The following is a 21,845-nucleotide window of genomic DNA, read 5'->3' on the forward strand; positions in this document are numbered from 1 at the left end:
AATGCACCCTCCGGCAATGCAATCCCCACTAATGCACCTAGCAAGGCACCCAGAAATGCACCCCCCAGCATTGCCCCCCAATAATGCATACAGAAATGCACCCCCAGCAATGCACCCCCAGAAACACACCCCAGCATTGCACCCCTGTGCAATCACCCTCAGCATTGCACCCCTCTGCAGTCATTCCCCAGCAATGCACCCCCAGAAACGCATCCAGCATTGCACCCCTCTGCAGTCACTCCCCAGCAATGCACCCCCCAGCAATGCCCCCCCAATAACGCACCCCAGCAGTGCACCCCTCTGCAGTCACTCCCCAGCAATGCACCCCACCAAAATGCTCCCTCCGGCGACATGCACCCCCCCACCCAAGCGCCCCCCCCGGCCCGGCTGGGCTGCACACGTAGCCGCCCGCACCCCCCAGCACCCCCGGCCCCCCCTTCGCAGGGATCAGACTGAGAAGGGACAGGGGGCAGCCGGGTCCCCAAGGTTTGGGGCGCTCCTGGGTCCCCCAGCCAGCGCAGCGCCCCACAGCCTGGGGGTCCCGGCTGTGCCCCACGGAGCAGCTGCTCCTGGCCGGGCCTGGCCAGGGGTGACACGGGGTGATCGTGTCCACAGGGGCCAGGAGTGGGGACCCAGGGGAGGCTCGTTGGTCTAGGGGTATGATTCTCGCTTAGGGTGCGAGAGGTCCCGGGTTCAAATCCCGGACGAGCCCTGCTTTTGCCCTGGCACCCCTGGGGTGCGCGGGGACAGGGCATCGTGCCACCGGAGTGTCCCCAAGGCTGCAGGGACCCTGTGCCACCAGCAAGTGTTCCCCAGGCACCTGGCTATGGGGACCTTGGGCGGGACAAGGTGTGTGGGCATGGGGGCATCGTGTCACTGGGGGCTGCACATGGCTGCAGGGACCCTGTGCCACTAGGGTGTCCCCAAGGCTGGACCTGCCTGGGTGGGCATGGGGCATCGTGCCACCAGGGTGTCCCCAAGGCTGCACCTGGCTGCAGGGACCCTGGGCAGGACAAGGTGCACAGGGACAAGGTCATCGTGCTACCGGGATGTCCCCAAGGCTGCACCTGCCCGTGGGGACCCTGTGCCACCAGCATGTCCCCAAGGCTGCGCCTGGCCACGTGGACCCTGAGCAGGACAGGGTGCATGGGCATGGGGCATCGTGCCACTGGGGTGTCCCCAAGGCTGCACCTGGCCACGAGGACCCTGGGCAGGACAAGCCCATCCTTGGGGGCCGGCACGGGGGCACAGCCACCCCCCCCCGGTGCCCTCTGGCCCCCCAATCCCCAGAGCAGGCACAATCGGCTCGGGGCGGCTTAGGGTGGCGCTTAGGCTCTGAGCRGGGCTTAGGGGCAGGAGGAAGGATCTTAGCGCCCCTAATCCCCGCGTTTGCCCCGGGGGCCTTGATCCCCCCCCCCCCAAACGGCTTGAGACCCGTCTGGCTACATCGGGGGGGGGGCGGGGACACGGGCCGGGTGCCCTGCCACCATGTCTGGGGACGAGGACTGGTGACCAGGCTGATGACGGGCTGGTCCCTGGCCTTGGAGCGCTACATGGTCGTCTGCAAGCCCTTGGGCAACTTGCACCTCAGCTCCAAGCACGCGCTGGCGGCGGTGGCGGCCACCTGGGCCATCGGCGTCTCCGTCCCCCCCCCCCTTCTTCGGCTGGAGCAGGTCAGCGGTGACGGCGTCCCAGGGAGCGTCCGCGGCCAGGGGTGCGGGGCAGGGTGCCGGGCAGGGTGCCATGCTCAGTGTAATGCAGGGTGCTGTGCAGCATGCAATGCAGGGTGTTGCGCAGGGTGCTGTGCAGGTTGCAATGCATAGTGCCGAGCAGGGTGTTGTGCAGGGTGCTGGGCAGGGTGCCATGCACAGTGCTGGGCAGGGTGCCGTGCAGCCCCAGAAGTGCCATGCAGGTGCAATGCAGGGTGCCGTGCAGCCCTGGAAATGCCGTACAGGGTGCTGTGCAGGGTGCCGTGCAGGATGCTGTGCAGGGTGCTGTGCAGGGTGCAATGCAGGGTGCCGTGCAGCCCTGGAAATGCCGTACAGGGTGCTGTGCAGGGTGCCGTGCAGGGTGCAGTGCAGGATGCTGTGCAGGGTGCTGTGCAGGGTGCAATGCAGGGTGCCATGCAGCCCTGGCAATGCCGTACAGGGTGCTGTGCAGGGTGCCGTGCAGGGTGCAATGCAGGACGCTGCGCAGGGTGCCATGCAGTGTGCAATGCAGGGTGCCATGCAGCTCCAGCAGTGCTACGCAGGGTGCTGTGCAGGGTGCTGTGCAGGGCGCCGTGCAGGGTGCCATGCAGGGTGCCATGCAGCTCCAGCAGTGCTGCGCAGGGTGCCGTGCAGGGTGCTGTGCAGGGCACCACGCAGCCCCAGAAGTGCCATGCAGGCTGCYGTGCACACGTGCCAGYGTGTCGCGGGGGTGGCGGGGGGCCAGCGCGGCCCTGACGCCCACCGGCCAGCGCAGGTGGCCGCGCCGCAGCGGGAGTCAGCCAGGACGCAGAAGGTGGGGCGGGAGGTGTCCCGCACGGTGGCGGTCGCGGTGGGCTCCTTCGGCGTCTGCTACGTGCCCTACGCCGCCCTCGCCGCGTACGTGGTGAACAACCRGGACCACGGCCTCGACCTCCGCCTGGTCACCATCCCTGCCCTCTTCTCCAAGAGCTTCTGCGTCTACAACCCCATCATCTACTGCTTCAGGAACAAGCAGGTGGGACTGGCCACTGGTGCACCAGGCCRGGGACACATGGGGACATGTGGGGACTGGGGAGCAGGGATGCCCAGGGACATCCAGAGATGCCCAGGGAAGGAGACCATGGACATCTGGGGACGTGCAGGGACTAGGGAGCAGGGAAACATGGGGACATGCRGGGACTGGGGACCAGGGACACATGGGGACACCCAGGGACTGGAGTCTGGGGACACATGGGGCCTGGGGACCAGGATGCTTGGGGTACCCACGGACCGGGGACGCCCGGGGGCCAAGGACACCCAGGGACACCTGGGGATGCCCAGGAGTGTCCAGGGATGCTCAGGGACACCCRGGAACCAGGGACACTCAGGGACTGGAGACCAGCAACACCCAGGGACCAGGATGCTTTGGGGACCAGGGAYGCCCRGGGGGGCTGRGGACCGGGCTGAGCCGCRCACTGCGGCCCTGCAGTTCCACGCCTGCATCCTGGAGATGGGAAGCCCACGACGGATGAGTCGGACACCTCCAGCTCAGCCCAGAAAACCAAGGTGTCRTCTGTGTCCTCCAGCCAGGTCAGCCCCAGCTGAGGGCCCCGAGCACCCGCCGAGCCACCAGGGCCCCCGCGGGGCTGGGGGCAGCGGGGCCGTAGGGCAGCCCAGGACGTAAGCGCGGGGAGGCAATAAAGCACCACGGTGGTGTCAACGTCGCTGCCCCGAGTGCGGAGGTGGGGCCATTCCATGGTGGTGCTGAGCCTCATCCATGGGGTTGGGGGGGTGCCGAGCCCCCACCCATTGGGCTTGGGTGGTGCTGAGCCCCATCCATGGGGTTGGAATGGTGCTGGACCTCCATCCATGGGGCCAGAGTGGTGCTGAGCCCCATCCATGGGGAAAGGACAGTGCTGAGCCCACATGCGTGGGGCTGGGATGGTGGTAGTAGCTGCCATCCATGGGCCCAGGGGTTGCTGAGCCCCATCCATGGTGTTGGAATGGTGCTCAGCCTCCATCCATGGGGCTGGGGTGGTGCTGGGTCCCCATCCATGGGGTGGGGATGATGCTGGGCCCTCATCCATTGGGGCTGGATGCGGCTGAGCCCCCATCCATTGGGTTGGGATGATGCTGGGCCTCCATCCATGGGGTGGGGATGGTGCTGGACCCTCATTCATTGGGCCAAGATGGTGCCGGGCCCCCATCCGTAGGGCTGAGATGGTGCCAAGCCCCCATCCATGGGGCCATGGCAGAGCCCAGCTGGAGCCGGGGATCCAGGGGAATGGGGGGCACCACCCTGGTGGGGCATGTGGCCCCCCACCCCGTGCCCAGGTGGGGCTGGCAGGGGGGTCCCAGGGCTGAGCCGGCGGGTGCCACRCGGCCCCTCGGCCGGGACAGCAGGGCCGAGCCCTCGGGCAGCCGGGGCCGCGCTGCGTCAGACCTCCCTGGGATTTCTAAACACTTCCAAATTAAGATATTCCTCTCCGGAGCAAGCGCTCGCTGCTCCAGGCAGCCGCTTGGGGCCAAGAAAACCACTTCCCAGCTCCACGTGCGCTGCCAGCACCCGGAGCGGCCGACGGAGCCGAGAGCGGCAGTGTCTCGCCGCCGGCTCTACCGAGCCGCATGTGCCGGGAAGCAGCGCGGAAACGCAAAGCCGCTCCCCTCACCTCGACCCTGCCCGGCGTTCCGGGTGCTTTCCAGCTAAAACGAGCGTTTCGGTAATTCCCGCGCCAGCCTGGCATCGTTCGCAACCCGCGCAGCCGTAACACACCACGCGTGCCCAGCTCGACTGAATGTAAACGGCTTTATTGAAAGACAGATATATTCTTTTTCTTAACCTGCATGTCTCGCATCGTTATAAAACTGTTTACACCCCACCAAAAAAAAAAAAAAAAAAAAAAAGAAGAAATCCCTACAGGCCTAGTATCCGAGGAATAAACACCTTGGGGTGTGCAATCTGGTTCGCACCAGCTTTGTGTTCGCCTCGAGAGGACGCGGTACCAGCGGCGACACAGAAGGACGCGCGCTGCGGAGCGCTGAACACGGACAAACCCCTCCGGGCCACCGCGCCTTCGGGATTATTTTACCGGTAAAACAAATTTAGTGTCTGAACCGTCTTTAAAGCTGACGAGCTGCGTCAGCGCGGCTTTGAAGCAGCACTCGCCGTTTCAAAGCCTTAAAGCCTTTTAAGCRGAGAGAGTCGACCACGGCGGGACACAGGGGGGGGAGGTTTGGGGACAGGATGGGCAGAGACCAGGAAGAAAGCGAATTAGTTCCAAGCGCGGGGCTCGGGAGAGTCCGCRTTTGGGAACGGGGCCCCCGAGGCCCACGGCCTCCTTTGCTGTGCGCGAGTTTCGTTTATCAGAGCGTGATTCTTCCTGGCTTCGTGTTCAAACCACAGAGCACATCCAAGAGTGATAACATCCACGTTTCSGGGGGGAACACCAAAGGCACGTATACCGTACAAACCTCATATACAACGCTTATGATTATTTGATTTGCTGTCTCAAGTTATATCAAAAGTGTTACTTTAAGAAAGTTACATGAAATAATAGGAGTATATATACTTAACATTTCAAGCTTTTTAATCCTTGAAACAGACCAAATTAAAACAGAGAGAGTCCACGTTTATTCYAGGTAAGGGGCCAGAGCAGGCCGACGTTAGTGTTTACAGGACATTGCAGAGAAGAMAGACCCACGGCCGCAGAACGGCAATTGCTTTGGGTTAGCCRAGAGCCTCCCGCTCTCCCTCCCTCRCGCGAGCCCCGCGGAAGGGCCTCGGGGGTCCCCCACGGCCCCGGCTCTCCCAGCACGGAGGGACGTGAAAGCGCACCCTGGGACAGGGCAGCCAGTAAGCGGTCTGCTTTCTGCGGTTCAAAAAGCAGAACGTCCCTGGTAGAAGCGGGGAATACATGGTTAAACACCAAAAAAAAAAACCCCATGAAGATCAGAACGCTGCTTAACGCTATGTGTCAAACAGGTACCGCTAAGTCACCGCGCAGGAGCGGAGGTGCCCAGCAGTTAAATTCAAGGTTCAGTGAGCATTTCCCCCCAGTTTGCAGGGCCTCGTTTTCTAGTCAGCTGCTTTTACCACATTTCACCTCCAGATTCCTACTTTGCACCGTTTCTGGTAGATAAAGGCACTTCAAACGACACCCAATCTTCAGCCGTCTAAGCCATTTAAATAGGAACGGGAGCCCATCCCACTCCTTCCCCCTGATCCCACGGAGCGGAGCGAGCTGCAGCATCCACATCGTCATTTGAGGCAAGGGCCCAACTTAAAGCGCTCCCTTCTCCCRGGGGATTTCCATGTCTGACACCCAGGCTGACATCACATCAGTTTACTACAGCTGCGTGGTTTTGATTAGCAGATTAATTCTGCGCTACCCTGGTACAAATCTATTTGCGTTTGCAAGAGCCAGGGACTAAACAGAGCGTTCYGGATTGAAGCATTATAGCAGCATGTGTAAAACATCTCCCCCCCCTCCCCCTTTCCACCCCCCCAAGGGTTTCTCGTTAAAAAGTGCCTGATCACACTTGCCTTACTAGGAGCTGAAGCTGTTTCAGCTCCCGCAGCGGAGGCCTCTGGAGGAAAGCCAGGGAGAAGAGCAGGCAGAGCTTTGCCTTGCTGCCATCGTTTCGGCTGGGGTTTGCAAAGCCGGCTAGAACAGGGCTGGCGGGTCGACYGCTTACGGTCGAGGGCTATCCCCAAATTCTTCGGTACAGCCCCGGGAGAACCGATCCCGACCTGCACTTCTCTTGGCAACAGGAGGCGAGAAACAAAGCGTGCATCTGTGCAAGACAGATGGACTGTCTTCCTGCAAGCTGACGTTACGGCCCTGTTCGATTGGATCTGCGTATCCTGGTCGAAAACAAGCGTTATTTGTCTTTTGTTTTTATCGGCCCTATTGTTCCCTGGCTATTTTTTTTCTTTTTTCTTTTTTTTAAAGACTGTGTAGCTAAGTACATAAAAAAATTAAAGGGGAGAGAGGGAGGTAGGGCAAGGGGAACTGTTACCGTTGCTCTACCACTAATTTTTCAGAGTACGTATTCTTCACTTCACATGGAACCAAAACAAATACAAAAATAAACAGAACTTGTTAGACCATAAAACAAAGTGTAAATCTAAAAACCACAAAGTGTCATAATGAGAGTTGGTTTTCAGAACACCGAGTCCCCATCCCTTTGGGAAAAAGGAAAAAAAGGACGGGATAGGTTTGTTTGTTTTTTCCACCTCATAGCCTGAAATAACAGTCTCAGTAGCGAAAATGTTTCTCATGATAATCCAGAAACTGTAAAAAATAAATTATTTAAGAAACAGGTTTCTCTGTACAGGTGTTAAAATTCATCGTGTCGCACCAAGGCCTCCCCGAAGTCTGTGGCCTGGCTCCCCACAAATAAGTCGTACTTGTCCACGATCTCCTCCTTGGTGAGCTTGCCGTCCTAGAACAGAGCAGACACACCAGCTCAGCTTCGCGCCGCACCAGCTCCGCTCCTCCGGCCCTGCCCGAGGAAACCCACACGGCCGCTCCGGAACAACAGCGACGGAAACAGCCTGCGTTTTCACCCCGAGCGCTCCGAGAGGAGGAGAAGGCTGCCCAGGAGCCCCAAAYGCTACCGGGGTACCCAGCGTTGAACTGCCCTGCTAGTAGCGCGGCTGGAGCGCTCCCCGGCCGGCGGGAGGGGAGCGGTGAGGGAACTCTAGTTAGATAACTTAATGACAGCGCTTGCCAAGCCATTTCAAAGGGTATTAGCCTTATCTTTGGGAAAGGAAGGCTTCAGAGCTGTGAAGTTTAGAGAGACAGGCCCAACTCTCACAGACGGATCAGAGATCCTCAGCAGCCCTCCTTGTTATGGTCAAAGGGAAGAGAAATGTCTTGGAAGACATTCAGCACCTAAGCACAAAAGCCCAGAGGAGARGAGGTGCCACCCCACCTTGTTCTGATCCGATTCGTAGACAAGGTGCCGCGCTTCAGCCTCGGCGTGATCGTAGTCCGAGGGGAGGATCCAATCTTTCGTCTCCTCTTTGTCCATTTTGCCATCGCGGTTCTTATCGCGGAACTCCACAAACTGCTCCCTCTCCGTCTTCACCCACTCGGGCTCATCGGTGTCTCCATCRTGGCTGTACATGTCACCTGGAAGAGACACAGTCTGCAAATCCCGACGCCAGCACAGTCTCACGCGAGTAAAGCAAAAGGGAAGCAAGACAGCTCGGGCAAGGGAGATGAGCGCGCGCACCTCCACCTCTGTGCGCAAGCTGGCGGGAGGGCAGGTCTCAGGTGCTCCTGGTTAAGATCCAAGATCAGAGCACAGGCTGTTGCTTTAAAAGGCGCAACAACAAGAACAGCCAGCCCAGCAGAGCCTGTACCCTTCCATCTCAGATTTAAGGATCAAGTGGCCCCGTACTCTGAGTCTCTTTACTTCAGCAAGTTCGTCCCCAAAATAAAGTGTTCCTTCAAATAAGTTTAGAGAAACATGCAGTGTTTGTATCAACATATTTTAGAGTCAGATGTACTTATCACCATCCTTATCCAATRCCAAAGCTTTCCATTTCAGATAATGAGTGTTAAAAGGGCAGCTGTTCTATGTCCCACTGCTGCCAAGAGAAGAGGCCGGGATATTCTGCAACTGGCAGGCCCCATCACATTAAAGAGCAGACACCGTAGATTCAGAGCAGATGTTCCCTTCTGTCTAGGGGTCTGGAACCACACTGGTATTCTGACCAGTTATCCCGAACAAACAGCGTCTGTCACTGCTTATGGATTTAACTCAGAAGTCAGCAGCGAGGGCTGAGGAGCAGCGCGGGTCTAAAGTTAGGAAGTAAAGAGAGATAATGAAATTCCAGGAGGGGGAGGGCAGGGAGAGCACACATGCCTACAGCTCCTACCGCACCCCAGCCGCGCAGACCGAGAGGCTACTTTGTGTTGGCGTGCAGAAAGAGGAGAGAAAGCGAAACGGAGAGCGTCAAAGCCAAGGAACGAGTCACTCACCTATGTATTCCTCCAAATCAATGAAGCCGTCTCCGTTCTTGTCAATGTCCTCCATGGTTTCCTTTAACAACAAGGTCCCTGTTAGTCGGGCTCGGAGCAAGGTGCTCCGTCCTCAGAGAGCATGGAAAGTCCCTCTGCACCAGTTTACTGGGTGGCAGTACAGATACAGAACCGCGACGGCCTCAGGAGGGAGTTTTAAAAGATGCAAGGCCACGGTCAGAAGGAACCATTTTGTCCAGCCCCCAGTTCCATGGGGGAATCACCTCCACCCACACCCGTTCCTGGTATCTGTCTAGTCTGCCTGGGGCCTCCTGCAATGGAGGAGTCACAGTCTCTCTGCAACACCTATTGCAAAGGTGCTGACGGCAAAGCACTGGATGCAGCCTTGGGGAACCTTCAGAGAGACCGAGGAGACACAAGTCCCCGACTTTCAGTCCTGCCCATCCATTTATTCTACTGAAATGCAAGAAGCATTAGCTTATGCAAGGGCACTTTTCTTTCACAGCTTCCCAGGTGTAACTCACCCACCTGTACTACTATATCTTTCATGTAATCATACTCTTCCGGGTGCAGGAAGGCAGTGAACTCCTCCTTGGTAGCAGTCAAGTCTCCATCCTTGTCAGCCATTTTGAAGCGCCGCTCATCCCGCACCATCATCTGCTTATAGTTAAACCCATCATCGGGGTCTGGGTCATCTGGGCAYAACAGACAAGACACAGCCGTTCCGGGTCAGCTCATTCAGGGATAGTCACCCTGCGCTCACAGCCAACCAGAAAAAAAATAAAAAAAACAAAAAACCCCCCAAAACCAAAGTAATCAAAATTTGCAAGACTTTGTCAAGACAACCCCAGCTTTAGAGAGCCACGGCCCACAATTTCTCACTAGGAATCTAAAGGCTGCATCTACCCTGCGAGAAGGAGGAGTTGCAACCGGCTTCAGAGCTTTAAGAGATTAAGCGCGGGCACGAAGCATTCCCAGCCTCCCCGGGCAGATTCCTCTGCGCGAAATGGAACATTGTTTTTTGGCCTGGCGTGGCTTTGGTGGCTCTACCTCCTCTGCGCGAGAGACGGGGCAGGCGAGGGGCTAGGTCCAGGCTATTTCTGGATGAGAATGTGTAACAGGATCTTGCTCCTCCACCAAAGGGGCRTTTTCAAAGCGGGTGAAACATCACCGAGCGCCCAGACGCTTCTGTGCCTCCATAGCTAGAGTAACTGAGAGCATATGGCGACTAGATTTAACCACACCAATAATTATRGATAAACTTCGGTGTACTAAAGCTTGCTTTGTTTGTCATCCTACACTTTGAGGGAAAACACTGACAAAGGACRATGCATCTAAACAATTGCGGGCTGAAATTAAGTAATAGTCAGACCTGCCTAAAAAAAGGCTCTGCCCCGTCTCTGTTTACATCTAGGACAAAAGGCACAGGATTAAGCAGCTATATACAAGCCGTGATGCTAGCCAACTATTAAACAGAAGCCAGTAAGGAGATTTTAAGTCACCTGTAAGGCACAATTAATCCTGTAATTTCCTATGCTATCATTGAACTTTTACCTTTAAATGCCAAGTATCCTGCAAGTTCATTGTCCACAGCAGTACCTACAAATCTTTTTCAAATTAGACTATATTACCTCAACATCAGCTTTAATTTGCATGAACTGCAGCAAAAGGAGCACGTCACACAAGTTAAAAGCAAGTCCTTTTAATACGGGTGATTCGAGTTGGCTGTTGCACATAAAGCTAAATAGCTTTATTCGGTTTAATGAGAGCTAAAAGGTGGCAAATAGCACAGAATTGTGAAGCAATCTAACTAAACTTTTTTTTWAAATTTAATTGTTAATATAGTTAAGCAAGTTAACTATTTAACAAGGAGGATGCAAGAGTTAATAGGAATATCTGTACGCTGGCAGACCATTCACTGCTGGGCTGCATGAGAAAGAGGTTTGCCCCTCTTCCCCCAAACGGTTTCAATTATAGACTCAAAAGCATTTGCATTTTACAGTCATTGGCCTTGATTACACAAATGAGATCTCTGATAAAGTTTTATTCAGGGAAATAATTGAGGAATCTATGYGGATAAAAGAAAGGGCTTTTAGAAGCTGCAGCCCTGAGAAAGCAAAGCCATAAGCCTTGATGATTTAATATTCCTGAACAAAATGATGAAGATATAAACACCGTGATTTTTGGATCCTGGTTTGAGAACAGATCAGTGACAAGTGAATCTGATGGTACTGAAGAACAAAACTATGGTATTATAGTCTTATTTTAAGAAGGTTTTAAAGAGACTTACTTCAAGAATAAGCTCTTGATATCTATCGCTCAATATAGCGCACAGTTCCCTGTGGAAAGGGGAGTTGAGATCCACAGAAACAGGCTTTAGCAACAGCACTGAGCCGATGCGCACTGAAATACAGAGTACTTCGCTACAGCACTCAGTACAGCCGAGTGACTAATACAGGACTGGAGCTCAAAAAACAGCATTTCATTTTGATGACAAAAGGCAAGCATTTTTTAAATACTAAATAGCGAAGCCAGCCAATAAACCAGAGAGCCACAGCAAGAGAGCACGGTCTCTCAGCTCCCACACGACAAAAGATGGATGTTCTTAACTAGATTAAGGGATCTGCATGTTTCTTGGCTGCRTGTCAAACTCCTGAGAGGCATTTCCAGTGTTGTCGGTGCCAGAGAGAGGGGAGGAGAGAGAAGGGAGGGGAGGGGAGAGTCTCTTGTAAGAGACAAGAATATTTCAGCAGAAACGTACTGTGGAAAAGCAATTCCTGTTCAAACACAAGTAGGAAGCCAAGCCATTACACATACATGGCTCTGCCAGGTAGAGTCCAGCAGGGTAGCTGCGAGGAAGACCGGGGTAATTTCAATCCTTTAAGTATTTAGTAAGAACAAAACTATGCAGAAGTAACACTCAGCAGTGCACTGCACTATAATAGGTTTTATCAGTATCTGCCAAGGGCACTCGGAGTCAAGCGCCAGCCCCAAGCTCACGTCGATGAGATCTTTACAGCATATCATCCGTCATGGGGTCCAGGCACTCCGGTCTGTTACAAATTAGGCTTTAGAAACATTTTGAGTGTGTTACACTTTTCTCATCAGGATTTTTTTTTTTTTTAAATAACCTACACCTGCAGGTCATAAATCCAGATGCACAGACTTCAAAAACTGCCATAAAAGCCTTTAGCATGACCTCTTCTCCCCGCTTTAATCTTGAATTTTAAAGTATAGATATCAGATTTTTTCCAAGGCTAGAAGTTCTTTGGATCTCAATAAATAATAGCTTTCCCTTTTCAATTATATAGTATAAGACTTGTTTCTAGCCGTAATAAAGTCACAGGGTGGCTGACTTTATCCTGCCACCAATACAGCAAACTTTGGAGCTTTAACTGACTGTTTCAAAGGAAGTTATAGAAACAGCCTGAGGGAAGATGGATTAGCCGGAAAAGAGAGGCAACATGCTCCATACATTCTGCAGAGCATTTTACTATCTTTGGAAATATTTAGTAAATTAAACTTTATTTCATGCTTTCAAGATGTAGCTCATCATACCATATATGTATGCATTCCAGGCCACAGGAACAACTGGCAGAGGAACTGGTATTTTCCAATATCTTAACCCCAGAAGAGCTTCTTCCTACCTGACTCCTCATAGTGTTTTCAAGTGCTCAGAAGCTCCGGAAGAGTGGTGGCAACTGGCAGGTCCTACCAGCCCCCCTCTCTCCAGAGCTTCTGGCTTTTGTCTCTCTGCCAAAACGCATAAGCTCTGGTCTAAAGCTAGAGCCAGGACAAGTGGAGAAACTGAGGTGTGCACATGCTCCCTCGGGCAGAGCTTCAGAAAATGATTAAAGAAAGATTCTCTTTGCTAGGGATCTTTGCAGACTCAAGAAGAATGCAGATACCCAGAAACAACTGGCTTCTATAGCCATGGGTTGGTTGGTGTGTTTTTGCAGGTACTAAATGCCACCCATAGCTTGAGATTCAAAAGCTAGAAGACAAAAAAGTTACYCCATATGCCTTTAATTAAACCAATAAATTACTGCTCAGATTGAATTTTGAGCTGAATTTCATGATTAAATGCATCAATAAAGCAGAGTTACAAAACTGCATATTCATTATGAACTTCACCTTTGGTTTTTCCACATGGCTACACCATTTTCTTTTTTCCTTAGATTGTCCTTCATTAATGCCAGCAAACGTTAAATTCCACTTGTGTAGCAGAGCACATGGTTGGGGAGGAGGTGCAGAGTGTACTAGGCACCAAACCAAGCCAGCGTACCAAAAGAAGGCAATTAGAGAAGATTTTTCAGACTAAGACTTTCGGGATGAGTTGAGAGCTCTTACTTTGTTCCATCACACTTCTGCTTTATTGATTAAAGACCACCACCAGATTTGACAACTTGCCCCTTACCGAGGTAAGTGCCATATGTCACGTTTCTGTACTCATCCCAGGAGATAAATCCATCTTGATTCATGTCAAACTCCTGCCACTGGCGTTCAACACTGTCATACACGTACTTCTTCTGGGCCTTCTTAATCCAGGCTTTCAGCTCCCCCTCCGTCACAAACCCATCCTTATCCGTGTCTATCTTATCTACAATCATTCTACAAAACAAAACAGCAAGTTTCAAGTGCCAGCTCTGCAAAGCTTTTATCCCAAGAGTAGAGACCTACCTAAGATGTAGCCGTAGGTGGCATTTTTATACTCTTCCCAGGAAATGAGGCCGTCCTCATTGAGGTCGTGCCCTTTCCACTGGCGCTCTACATCCTCGTATATCCAGCGCTTTTGTGCAAATTTAATCCAGTCTTTGAGCTCTTCCACAGTTACAAACCCGTCTTTGTCTTCATCTATTTTACTTACAATCTTTCTGTAGAAAATGCAGAAAAATCCAGCAAAAGTTAAGGGAAATGAGGCTCTATTTCTACTCAGCAAAGCAGAGCATTTGAACTGGTGGCATACTCTTTACGCAAGAGTGAGCAAGTCAGCTTGCTTATTATCAGGTTCCAGCACTACTGTATCAGATTTGACAAACTACTTCCAACTCGGTAGTCCGTGCGCCTACTGGTCACTGCTTGGGACACAGTGACCAGTATTTCTTTTTTGCAAAGCAGTTCAAAGCAACGCGCAGTTTAGTCACAAGCTGCTGAAACACCGACTTGCTCACCCTCAGGCCATTCAGTTTTTGTATTCTTCAGGAAGCACGTCTTACGCTAGAGCGTTTTGTCGCTGTTGCTAGATCTAGAAAGAGACCCAGTTGCATGTCTTCCCACCACAACAGCACAAAGGGAGTGAAACACTTAAACATACTTACAGCAAAACCAGAAAGACTGCACTGATGAAGAAATACAAAGACCGAGATATGCAGCTCTAGCTTGCTTACGTGCCCAAGCAGTGCAGCGAGGAACCTCCTAGGACAGAGCAATGAAAAGCCACCCCACATTGATGTCAGATCAACACACCCAAGCACGATGCCCACCAATTTACAAAGCAAGAAATTAGAGATGCATGGTTTATAAAGCATGATGCGAGACTGCATGCCTTCTTTATTTTTAGCAGCAGCTGTGAAGAAAAGCCGCTTGAAGGAATGCAAAGATACATACGCAGATGTATGCAAGTCCCCTGTACGCAATTTGTAGATTAGTGCTGCACAGCACATTAAAGTAAAAGTGTGCTGTGCAAGTCCTTGCCATTCATAACTTTGTGTTAGATACCCAGTTACGGCAAAAGCAAGAAGTTAAGCTAGAATGGTCTGACAGCCTCAAAACTCTTCTCCTCGGCCATTCCCAAAATAAACTCTAATCTTTTCCTAGCATCTTAGTTCCAGCAGCACTCTGTTTGTAAAATGCAGTGTATTCACAAAAACAACATTTGGAGTTCGGTATTATGAACTTTCATTCTCCATCAGGTATTCACTCCAACAACAGCCGGTAATTAAAAGCAGGGATGACAGCCCGTTGTGTTTCCAAAGAGTTTTGTTTTGTCAACCAGGTTTCCTTTCTCCTTTTAGTAGGAATGTTCGATCTGAAGCTGGTTCTCTTACATTCGGTAATCCTAAATTCAAACCCAGTAGTTTGAAGAACTTTACTCTCAAGACAGTTTTTAGAGAACCATGGGACTATTATTCCCAGATCGAAACAGAGCACCAATGCGAAGCAAAACACCAAATTGAAATTGAGTCAAAATTACAGTGTCTGGACTATTTAATCACCCTGCATTTAGTTTCCRGTTTTTGTTGTTTCATAATTGATTTGCTTTCAAAAACTGTGCCAAGGATGTTCACAGAAAAAAAACAAGAAACCTGGTAGCTGGGATAAGACTGGTAAATGCATTTTCTTTACTTCTAGAAAAGTCTTTCAGCTTGACATCTTACTTTACCTGTGGTAGCTGGCAGTTTCCACACTACGTAAGGCATTTCAAAGGCCCAAGTCATTTTACAGTTGCATGTTAATACTAGCTGTTTCAGAGAAGCAATTCAACTTTTACATATCGCATTTCCATTCAAGAGTATGACAGTAACGCTACACATAAGAGCATGCAACATTTGTCACATCTGACAAGTAAAACCCATCGTGCTCCTTCTCTTCTTTCAAACCTGTGGGACAACACGGTCTCGTTTGTGGTGTCTCCTAACACCGTATTAATGCTGCTACATGAAAGCGTAACCAGTCATCTCAAAAACACTTTAGATGCAGTACCGACAGTTCTGTGAGTGACACAAAGACTGAACCTCAGCACCCATCTGAGGGAGCAGCAGATCACAAGCCCGTTCTTCGGGGCGCTCGTATCTATCTGGATATGCACCTCCGAGGAGGAGAGCCCATGGGGACAGCGGCCCACTGCCCAGGCGGCAACCCTGAACTGCCCCATCTGGCTTGTCACTCCCGGCTAGTCTCCGTTTTAACTTCTTGTGGCCAAGAGCAGCACACTGCTGCAAGCCACGGTACAGGCTGAGGGCTACCACAGCGTTTGCAAGCTGTTAAACAGCAGGCTGAGTCTCAACATAAGGGCTTAGCACCAGGAAATCAGTAAAAATGTGTCTGTTCAAGAATTTAACACTATAGTTTTGCCTCTGAAGAACATGTCCTCCATGAAAGGTGGTCATTAACCTTCCATAACTTTATCATAAAAAGCCTTCAAGCACTGGACACCACTGAAGTTTTTTTCAGATGCTTTAGCTACTATAAAATTTGAGTCGTTGCCAGTCTTAAAAAAATTTCTGTAAAGGAAGACAGCGAACAACCTGCAGTATTAGCAAAATAAAGATGCAGCAGAACAGAGCAGCCACATGACAAGATTTGGGCAGTAGCAGATCCCACCCAAAACCACTGTGAACTCTCCAGCCAGAAGACATGAGAAATTAGTTATCAGCTTAGTAAGCAGCTATGAATTAACTACTGCCCAGGGCTCTGATATCAAACATGCATCAGCATGCTGCATTAGCGGTTATCATGGAGATGTATTGGTATAACACTGGAACGAAGTACTGGAATTTGTACTGGTAAAGAAGGGCGATTTTGGTAAAGCCTGGGTGATTTTCCCAGGGTAAGTTTCTAGATAGCGCAGTACTTGGGGATTCAGACATTTGATTAGAGAATAGCTTCACTGTTTAATAGCGTTAACTGAAAGCTAAACACTATCCCCACCTGGAGCCCAGGAGAAGCTGCAGCACGGCTGCAGGGACCTGCTGTGAGCTGCCCTTGCAGAACGAACTGGGCAGCTTTTAAGTCTTCCAATTCGACTGGTCCAACAACAGTGCTGTAACCAGATGCTTGCAGGCAGATTTCCCAGACCGTAAGCCCTGAAACCCCTAACAGCTATAAGAAAAATGCAGCTTTGTCACATATTGATGCAGTGTAATGTGCCACAGTAGTTGTAGCAAGCGCGTGCGTGCATGTGTGTGTTTGTGTGTGTGTTGGCAGGGTGACGGCGGGGGGGGGCACCATGCTCCAGATGTTTTGTGATCGTTTGCAGCTGCAGTTGACACACTGCTTTTCTTTCCCACTCTTTAATGCTTTGACTCAGGTCATTCTAAGGAAGCAACAGGATTCCGTTTGCTCAGCACTATTGTCAGGAAGCTTGCAGAGTATTCCCCAAATTCAGCAACCTTTAAAGAAAAACAACATACACAGAGCAACAAGCTCTTCAAAAGAGTCCTGGGAACCCCATAAGAAAGCTCTTTAATATCACATGAGCTTTTTTTGTTCCAGGGAATACTATCACACAGGGAAGTGAGAAGACTGGCACAAAACCTGGATCCTGGACCACTGAATGCTTTGGAGCAAAAACTTTTCCCCCTGGAAAACCTTGTTCTTTCAACAGCACAGAAAAACACATCTATCAAAACATAATCTATTTACATAATTATGCATTCACAACAAAGTTATCAAACCCATTCAGACTCAGGAAAGTGTGATGTAATTGTCTCTGACAAAAAAAAAAGGTTTATGTCAAGGCAGAGAGCAGTTTGGAACAGCCTCTTTGAAACATCCAAGTGGAAACTCTTACCCTAGCCCAACTTCCACGGCCAGCTTTTTCCAGTAGATAACTTAGCAGAACAATGAAATTAAAGTGCAAAGCCATGACAAAGCCTAGAGGTTAGGAAAACAATGCAGAGGGAAGGATTTCTTGCGTGTTTCTGTATAAAAGTAGCTAGCTTTGAATTGCTGTTTCTCTTGCTTGCACTCATGCTTCAGGGGGAACAGATCGAGAGATCGCACTCTAGACCATCCCCCTCACAAGAGCAACAAATTTGCCTCAGTCTGCAATTCACAGACCAATAGGACTCTTAGAAAAGCATCACAAACAGACCCCAGAATCTACTATCTTAACATCCAGGCAGCACTGGTCTTCAAGGAAGTTCACCAGGCGGCAGATTTCACTCAATGGTGCCACCCCTCTGCGGCCCATCGCTCCCTCCGAGCATGAGGCAAGCAYGCTCTCCTGCCCACAGGAATCCTGCCGACTCTTGTAGTTGGCTTCCCCATCTCCTTCCAACCCGAGAGCAGCATGCAAATGAGACCCAAACAACTATTTAGGAGAACAAGAAGTTTTTCCTCTGTAACTGCGTCGTGTAACTGGCTCTTCTCCACCAGACCTCTCTCAAGATCAGCCATTGTATGAGACTGCACTGGATCCAGTGGTCTAACAGATCCAGAAATAGTTTTCCCAGCTTATGAAGTTCCCAGGATAAACTTTCCCCAATGGAAAAGCATACTTCAGGGCCTGCAGTGAAAACTTCATTATAGCAGACATAAGGAACGGACAGACACGTCTTTGCAGAGCCTTTATGTTAAATAAGAGTGGCAGTCAAAGGCTACCTCTCACCCAGCGCTGGTAGCCTGAATGGTCTGCTCCATGCAAAAGCGCTCAGGTGAGCCCCACACCACCCCACTCTGCAAAGCCTTCTGCTGTTTGGTTTACATTACTCAGAGCAGGATCCATCGAAGCACCTACATTTGACTAAGCCATTCAAGGCCCCTTTCTAATCAGGGCGTCACATCCCAAAATAGTCATTGTACACCATAAACTCCACTGTCTGTATGAAACATCACCCCACCGGCTATAATGTGAAGTCTAGATGTTCAATTTGCAAGTAGAAGACTCCATACGCCAGCTAGGTCTATCCTTACTGCTCTGGAGCAGGGACCCTCCCATGCATCAGAACTAGAGGCAGGATGCAGAAAGCATGTTAGGAAGTTAATGCAACCAGTCTAGYGTCCAGCAAGACAGAAAAAACATACAAAGCCTAAAAGGCAAAGAGTAATTGGGACCAATGTTAGTGTGGCTATTGCAAGCCCTCCAATAAGTTTCTTCTGATACACTGATAAGAAGGATTCCAACTTTAAGATTAAGGAGCTAACTCATCAGGGAGGGCCACGCTAGCACTTGTTGGAGGAGGGTGGGAGCGCAGCCCTCACAGGAGTCTCTTTGACAAAAAGATTTCAGACTAAACCTCTTAAGGTTTAAGCCTTTCTAAGCCAAATGCGAACAACTGCGATCACAGCTGTTGCCATATGTACCAAGAACACACCCTGCAGTGCTGGAGAGCAGAAATTGTTAAGTCCAACACTTACCATATCCTATAAACACCCTATTCTGAGGTCTGAAGGAGGCAACAGGAGGGAAAGCAATGAAGCAGAAGATAATTTTGAAGAGATACTCTGTTCTCACTAGCTTGTGACCCATGCATGTGCTCTGCACAGCAACCAGCTACTTCTGAATTGGGACAAGTAACAAACAGGAGAATTCAAGCAATCCCACTGGCCTTCATCTTCCCCGAAGCAAGAGTCAGATTGTATTCAGCAAGTGGTAACTGGAGACCATCAAGCTACATTTAGCACAGCTTAAGTATGGCAAAGTGAAAGACACTCATTTTGATTTATACCTTGTACTTTTGGGGAGCTCATCAAATGCTTAGAAACAATGCTCAGCATGCAACGCCTCAGTTTGAAATGACTCAAGATGACTTTGCACGCTGAGATCAATTGCTTCTGATGAAAATGGAGATGTAAATATGCTACATAATTTTATAACCGTCCTTGGTATACGTCACTAAATTTCAGCTACTGCTGCCTTACAAACAAGATTTAAAAGACTCGAGAGTTTAGAATATTTCTGTAAAAGAGCCAGCTGACATGCAAGAGAACATAAGTGAATGCCAGAATGACAGTTATTCTTTTAAATGCTTTGCAAAAGGCCAGTGAAGTCAACTGTGAATTAATTCCTTCTTAACTAGATTTCTGTTTCAAGTCTTTTCCTTACCCAAGCCTCTCCTTGCTCTCCTCTGGTGTCAGCTGATCAAAGGTTTTGGCCTCATCCGCACCAAGGAAAGCATCGTGGTCATAGTCAAAGTTCTGCGCATCGTCATGGACCTTGTCACTGAGCTGGGCGTCGTGGTGAACCCGGTCCTTTTTCTCGGTGGGTTTGCTCGAGATACAAACCATAGAGAGAGACAGGCACAAGAGAAGCTGATGGATAGTCATGGTGATTCAGATGAACCTATGGGATAGCAACAAAAGAGATATTTAAGAGCTTGCTTGCAACAGATAGGTACACCAGGGCAATATGAAGCTGGCAGCAGGTTCCAGGGTCACAAGCCAAAACCTCTCCATCCTGTCTTCACTATTGTAACAGAAAAAAAATTGATGAATCAATACAAATAACCTGGGCTAAGCAGCCTTTGAATTACTATAGCACTTGCAGAGACCTTTACTAACCCACATTCCAAGCRGCTTCCTTCAGCAAGGCACTCCCTAAATCTGTCATACGAGCTCCAAACGAGTCCCTCCATACTACAGAAAGCAACAACTGTATTTGATATAATGAGAATGTGTTTAGTTAGGAATTTGAAAGATGCATGTCAAACACGCACGACAGATTGTCTATTACCCAGGCATAGCTAAGCTGGTTACCATCCCGTGTTGGCTGTGCTCTGCTTTCACATTCTCCTGCCCAYGTGCTGCCCTCCCCACACAGGCCCCGAACCCATTTTACTGACCCCCATGCTCAGGCTACCACACGGCTAGGTTTCCCAAGAAACTCCCTCTTTTCTACCCAAATATCTCATCCACAGGAAGCCAGATGATTTCAGATACTCATCCAGGACTTCTGACATCCTGGGTCAGAGCTACAAGGAAATCTTACCCACATATATTTCACCTATGAAGACAAAAAAAAATTAGTTCAGGACACACTAGACTTACTACACTTTTCTGGAAAACAATCATAGATGCTGGGTCAGTGATAAACATACACTGAGACAGATGCACCCAGGATATAGCAATTTATTGCACAGATCGTCTGTTGAACGTCTGCACGGTAATTCCGATGCATCAGGGATGTGTTGACTGCACATTCACAGCACATCTCTGCGCAGAAAGCTCTGGACAGAAACGTGGAAGCCATATCCTAGTCAGGGTACATGCAATTTCCAGGAGTAAAACTGCAGTCAAATCAGAAGCAGACACTGTTACCAGGAACTACAGTAAGAGAAAGATCACAAGCAGAGACTTGAGCTGAAGGGCTTCTAGGCCGCTCAGGTATACACTTACAGCTATTTAAGTCAGCATAGTTGTACTAATCAAGTTTGATTAGATCTAGGCAGTAGCCATTTGGTCAACAGGTTCAACCGAAATGCATTCTGAAGTAATGAAAGAGTAACAGCAGCTCCAGCTTATTTATTTTAAACTGATATTTTAAGGGATCAGGGCTTAGCCTCTTTTTTAATATATAAAATGAAGGCTTATGTCAGCTGTCCTCGTATTCCCTTCTCCTCTTAAAAAAAAGAAAAAAAAAAAAAAAAAGATGAAAGACCAATCTAAATTCCCCAGGCAACAAAAGGGAATGCTTCTGAGAGTGACTTTTTTAACCATCTTTATCTATTTAATCTAAACTTAAAACAAGCAGTTATCATACTCTCTCTCAAGTATGCCTTCCCACATCTCCAGAAGTGGAATCAAATTGCCTTACACTATGCAAACTGAATTCCACTTGCACAGTCCTGCCCGAAAATTTTCATAAAACTAAGTTCTATTCTGTAGAAACCGGAAGTAAAAGGTCAGTGCAGTTAAAATTACTTCTAGGCAGTTAAAAAAAAAAAAAATCCCTTGACCTTACAAACTCTCAAGTAATTGGGTAGGTAACTCTCCTACTTGCTTTACTATGTTAGCAGACCCCCCCCCTTTTTTTTTCCTCCCTATTTGAAGGGTCAACCACTTCACTGATATTTGCTTAAGATGATACAGGCAGCAGTGAAATGAATACATAAAACCCCATGCAATACCCGATGGGTTTGCACAGTCTGTTTGTCATGTGAATCGTTTGCAGTTATCACAGCAAGTGTCAGGGCCGCTCTCACCACAAAAGAAGTATTCTCAGATGGATTAAAGGTTATATTTGCTTGATCTCTTATGTTATCATAATCATGCTGTGTTTAAGTGATATTCACACCCAGAGGACACGAAGTGAGATGAAAACAGGTCCCATAGATAATATAAATAATTAAGTCTGTTGTCAAAGAACATTATCCTTGAAACTGTCAAAATAAATTTGCAAGTATGAGCACAGTAGGGCTTACAGCAACACTGCAGTTAGRTTAAGCGACGCATTCTAGCAAGGTGCTGGGCTACCTAAGGGAACAAAATAGATGCAGAGATGAATGACTAAGCCCTGAAAAAAATT

The 21,845-nt window shown here is 49.7% G+C and overlaps 2 protein-coding genes and 1 non-coding gene across 6 annotated transcripts; 2 read left to right on the forward strand and 1 right to left on the reverse strand.

The window, feature by feature from the left end:
- Window positions 1-640: 640 nt before the first annotated feature.
- TRNAP-AGG lies at window positions 641-712 on the forward strand. Its single transcript has one exon. It is a non-coding gene; the product is annotated as a tRNA-Pro (tRNA).
- Window positions 713-1,049: 337 nt separating this feature from the next.
- On the forward strand, window positions 1,050-3,272 carry OPN1SW (opsin 1, short wave sensitive). The gene is given in 6 exon segments (XM_026091104.1): window positions 1,050-1,648; window positions 1,650-1,673; window positions 2,355-2,388; window positions 2,464-2,703; window positions 3,157-3,175; window positions 3,178-3,272. Coding segments are annotated over 6 exon segments (1,011 nt in total).
- Window positions 3,273-5,233: 1,961 nt separating this feature from the next.
- Window positions 5,234-20,617, reverse strand: CALU (calumenin). 4 transcript variants are annotated; one of them, XM_026091210.1, is made up of 8 exons: window positions 20,419-20,617; window positions 19,428-19,664; window positions 13,077-13,270; window positions 9,188-9,354; window positions 8,660-8,720; window positions 7,605-7,804; window positions 7,029-7,112; window positions 5,234-6,531 (listed from the first exon to the last, which is right to left on the reverse strand). In XM_026091210.1, the coding sequence occupies exons 2-8, from the start codon at window positions 19,646-19,648 to the stop codon at window positions 6,034-6,036; spliced, it is 1,425 nt and encodes a 474-aa protein (XP_025946995.1). In that variant the 5' UTR covers window positions 19,649-19,664; window positions 20,419-20,617; the 3' UTR covers window positions 5,234-6,033. The 4 variants fall into 4 exon arrangements, with proteins under 4 accessions (XP_025946995.1, XP_025946994.1, XP_025946997.1 ...); XM_026091209.1 differs by lacking the exon at window positions 13,077-13,270 and adding an exon at window positions 13,340-13,533 and having other exon boundaries at window positions 20,419-20,604; XM_026091212.1 differs by lacking the exon at window positions 5,234-6,531 and having other exon boundaries at window positions 6,749-7,112; window positions 20,419-20,602.
- Window positions 20,618-21,845: the final 1,228 nt, after the last annotated feature.

The sequence above is a fragment of the Apteryx rowi genome, unplaced genomic scaffold (assembly GCF_003343035.1).
Source record: "Apteryx rowi isolate R43461 unplaced genomic scaffold, aptRow1 scaffold_9, whole genome shotgun sequence".
NCBI classification, from domain to species: Eukaryota; Metazoa; Chordata; class Aves; order Apterygiformes; family Apterygidae; genus Apteryx; species Apteryx rowi.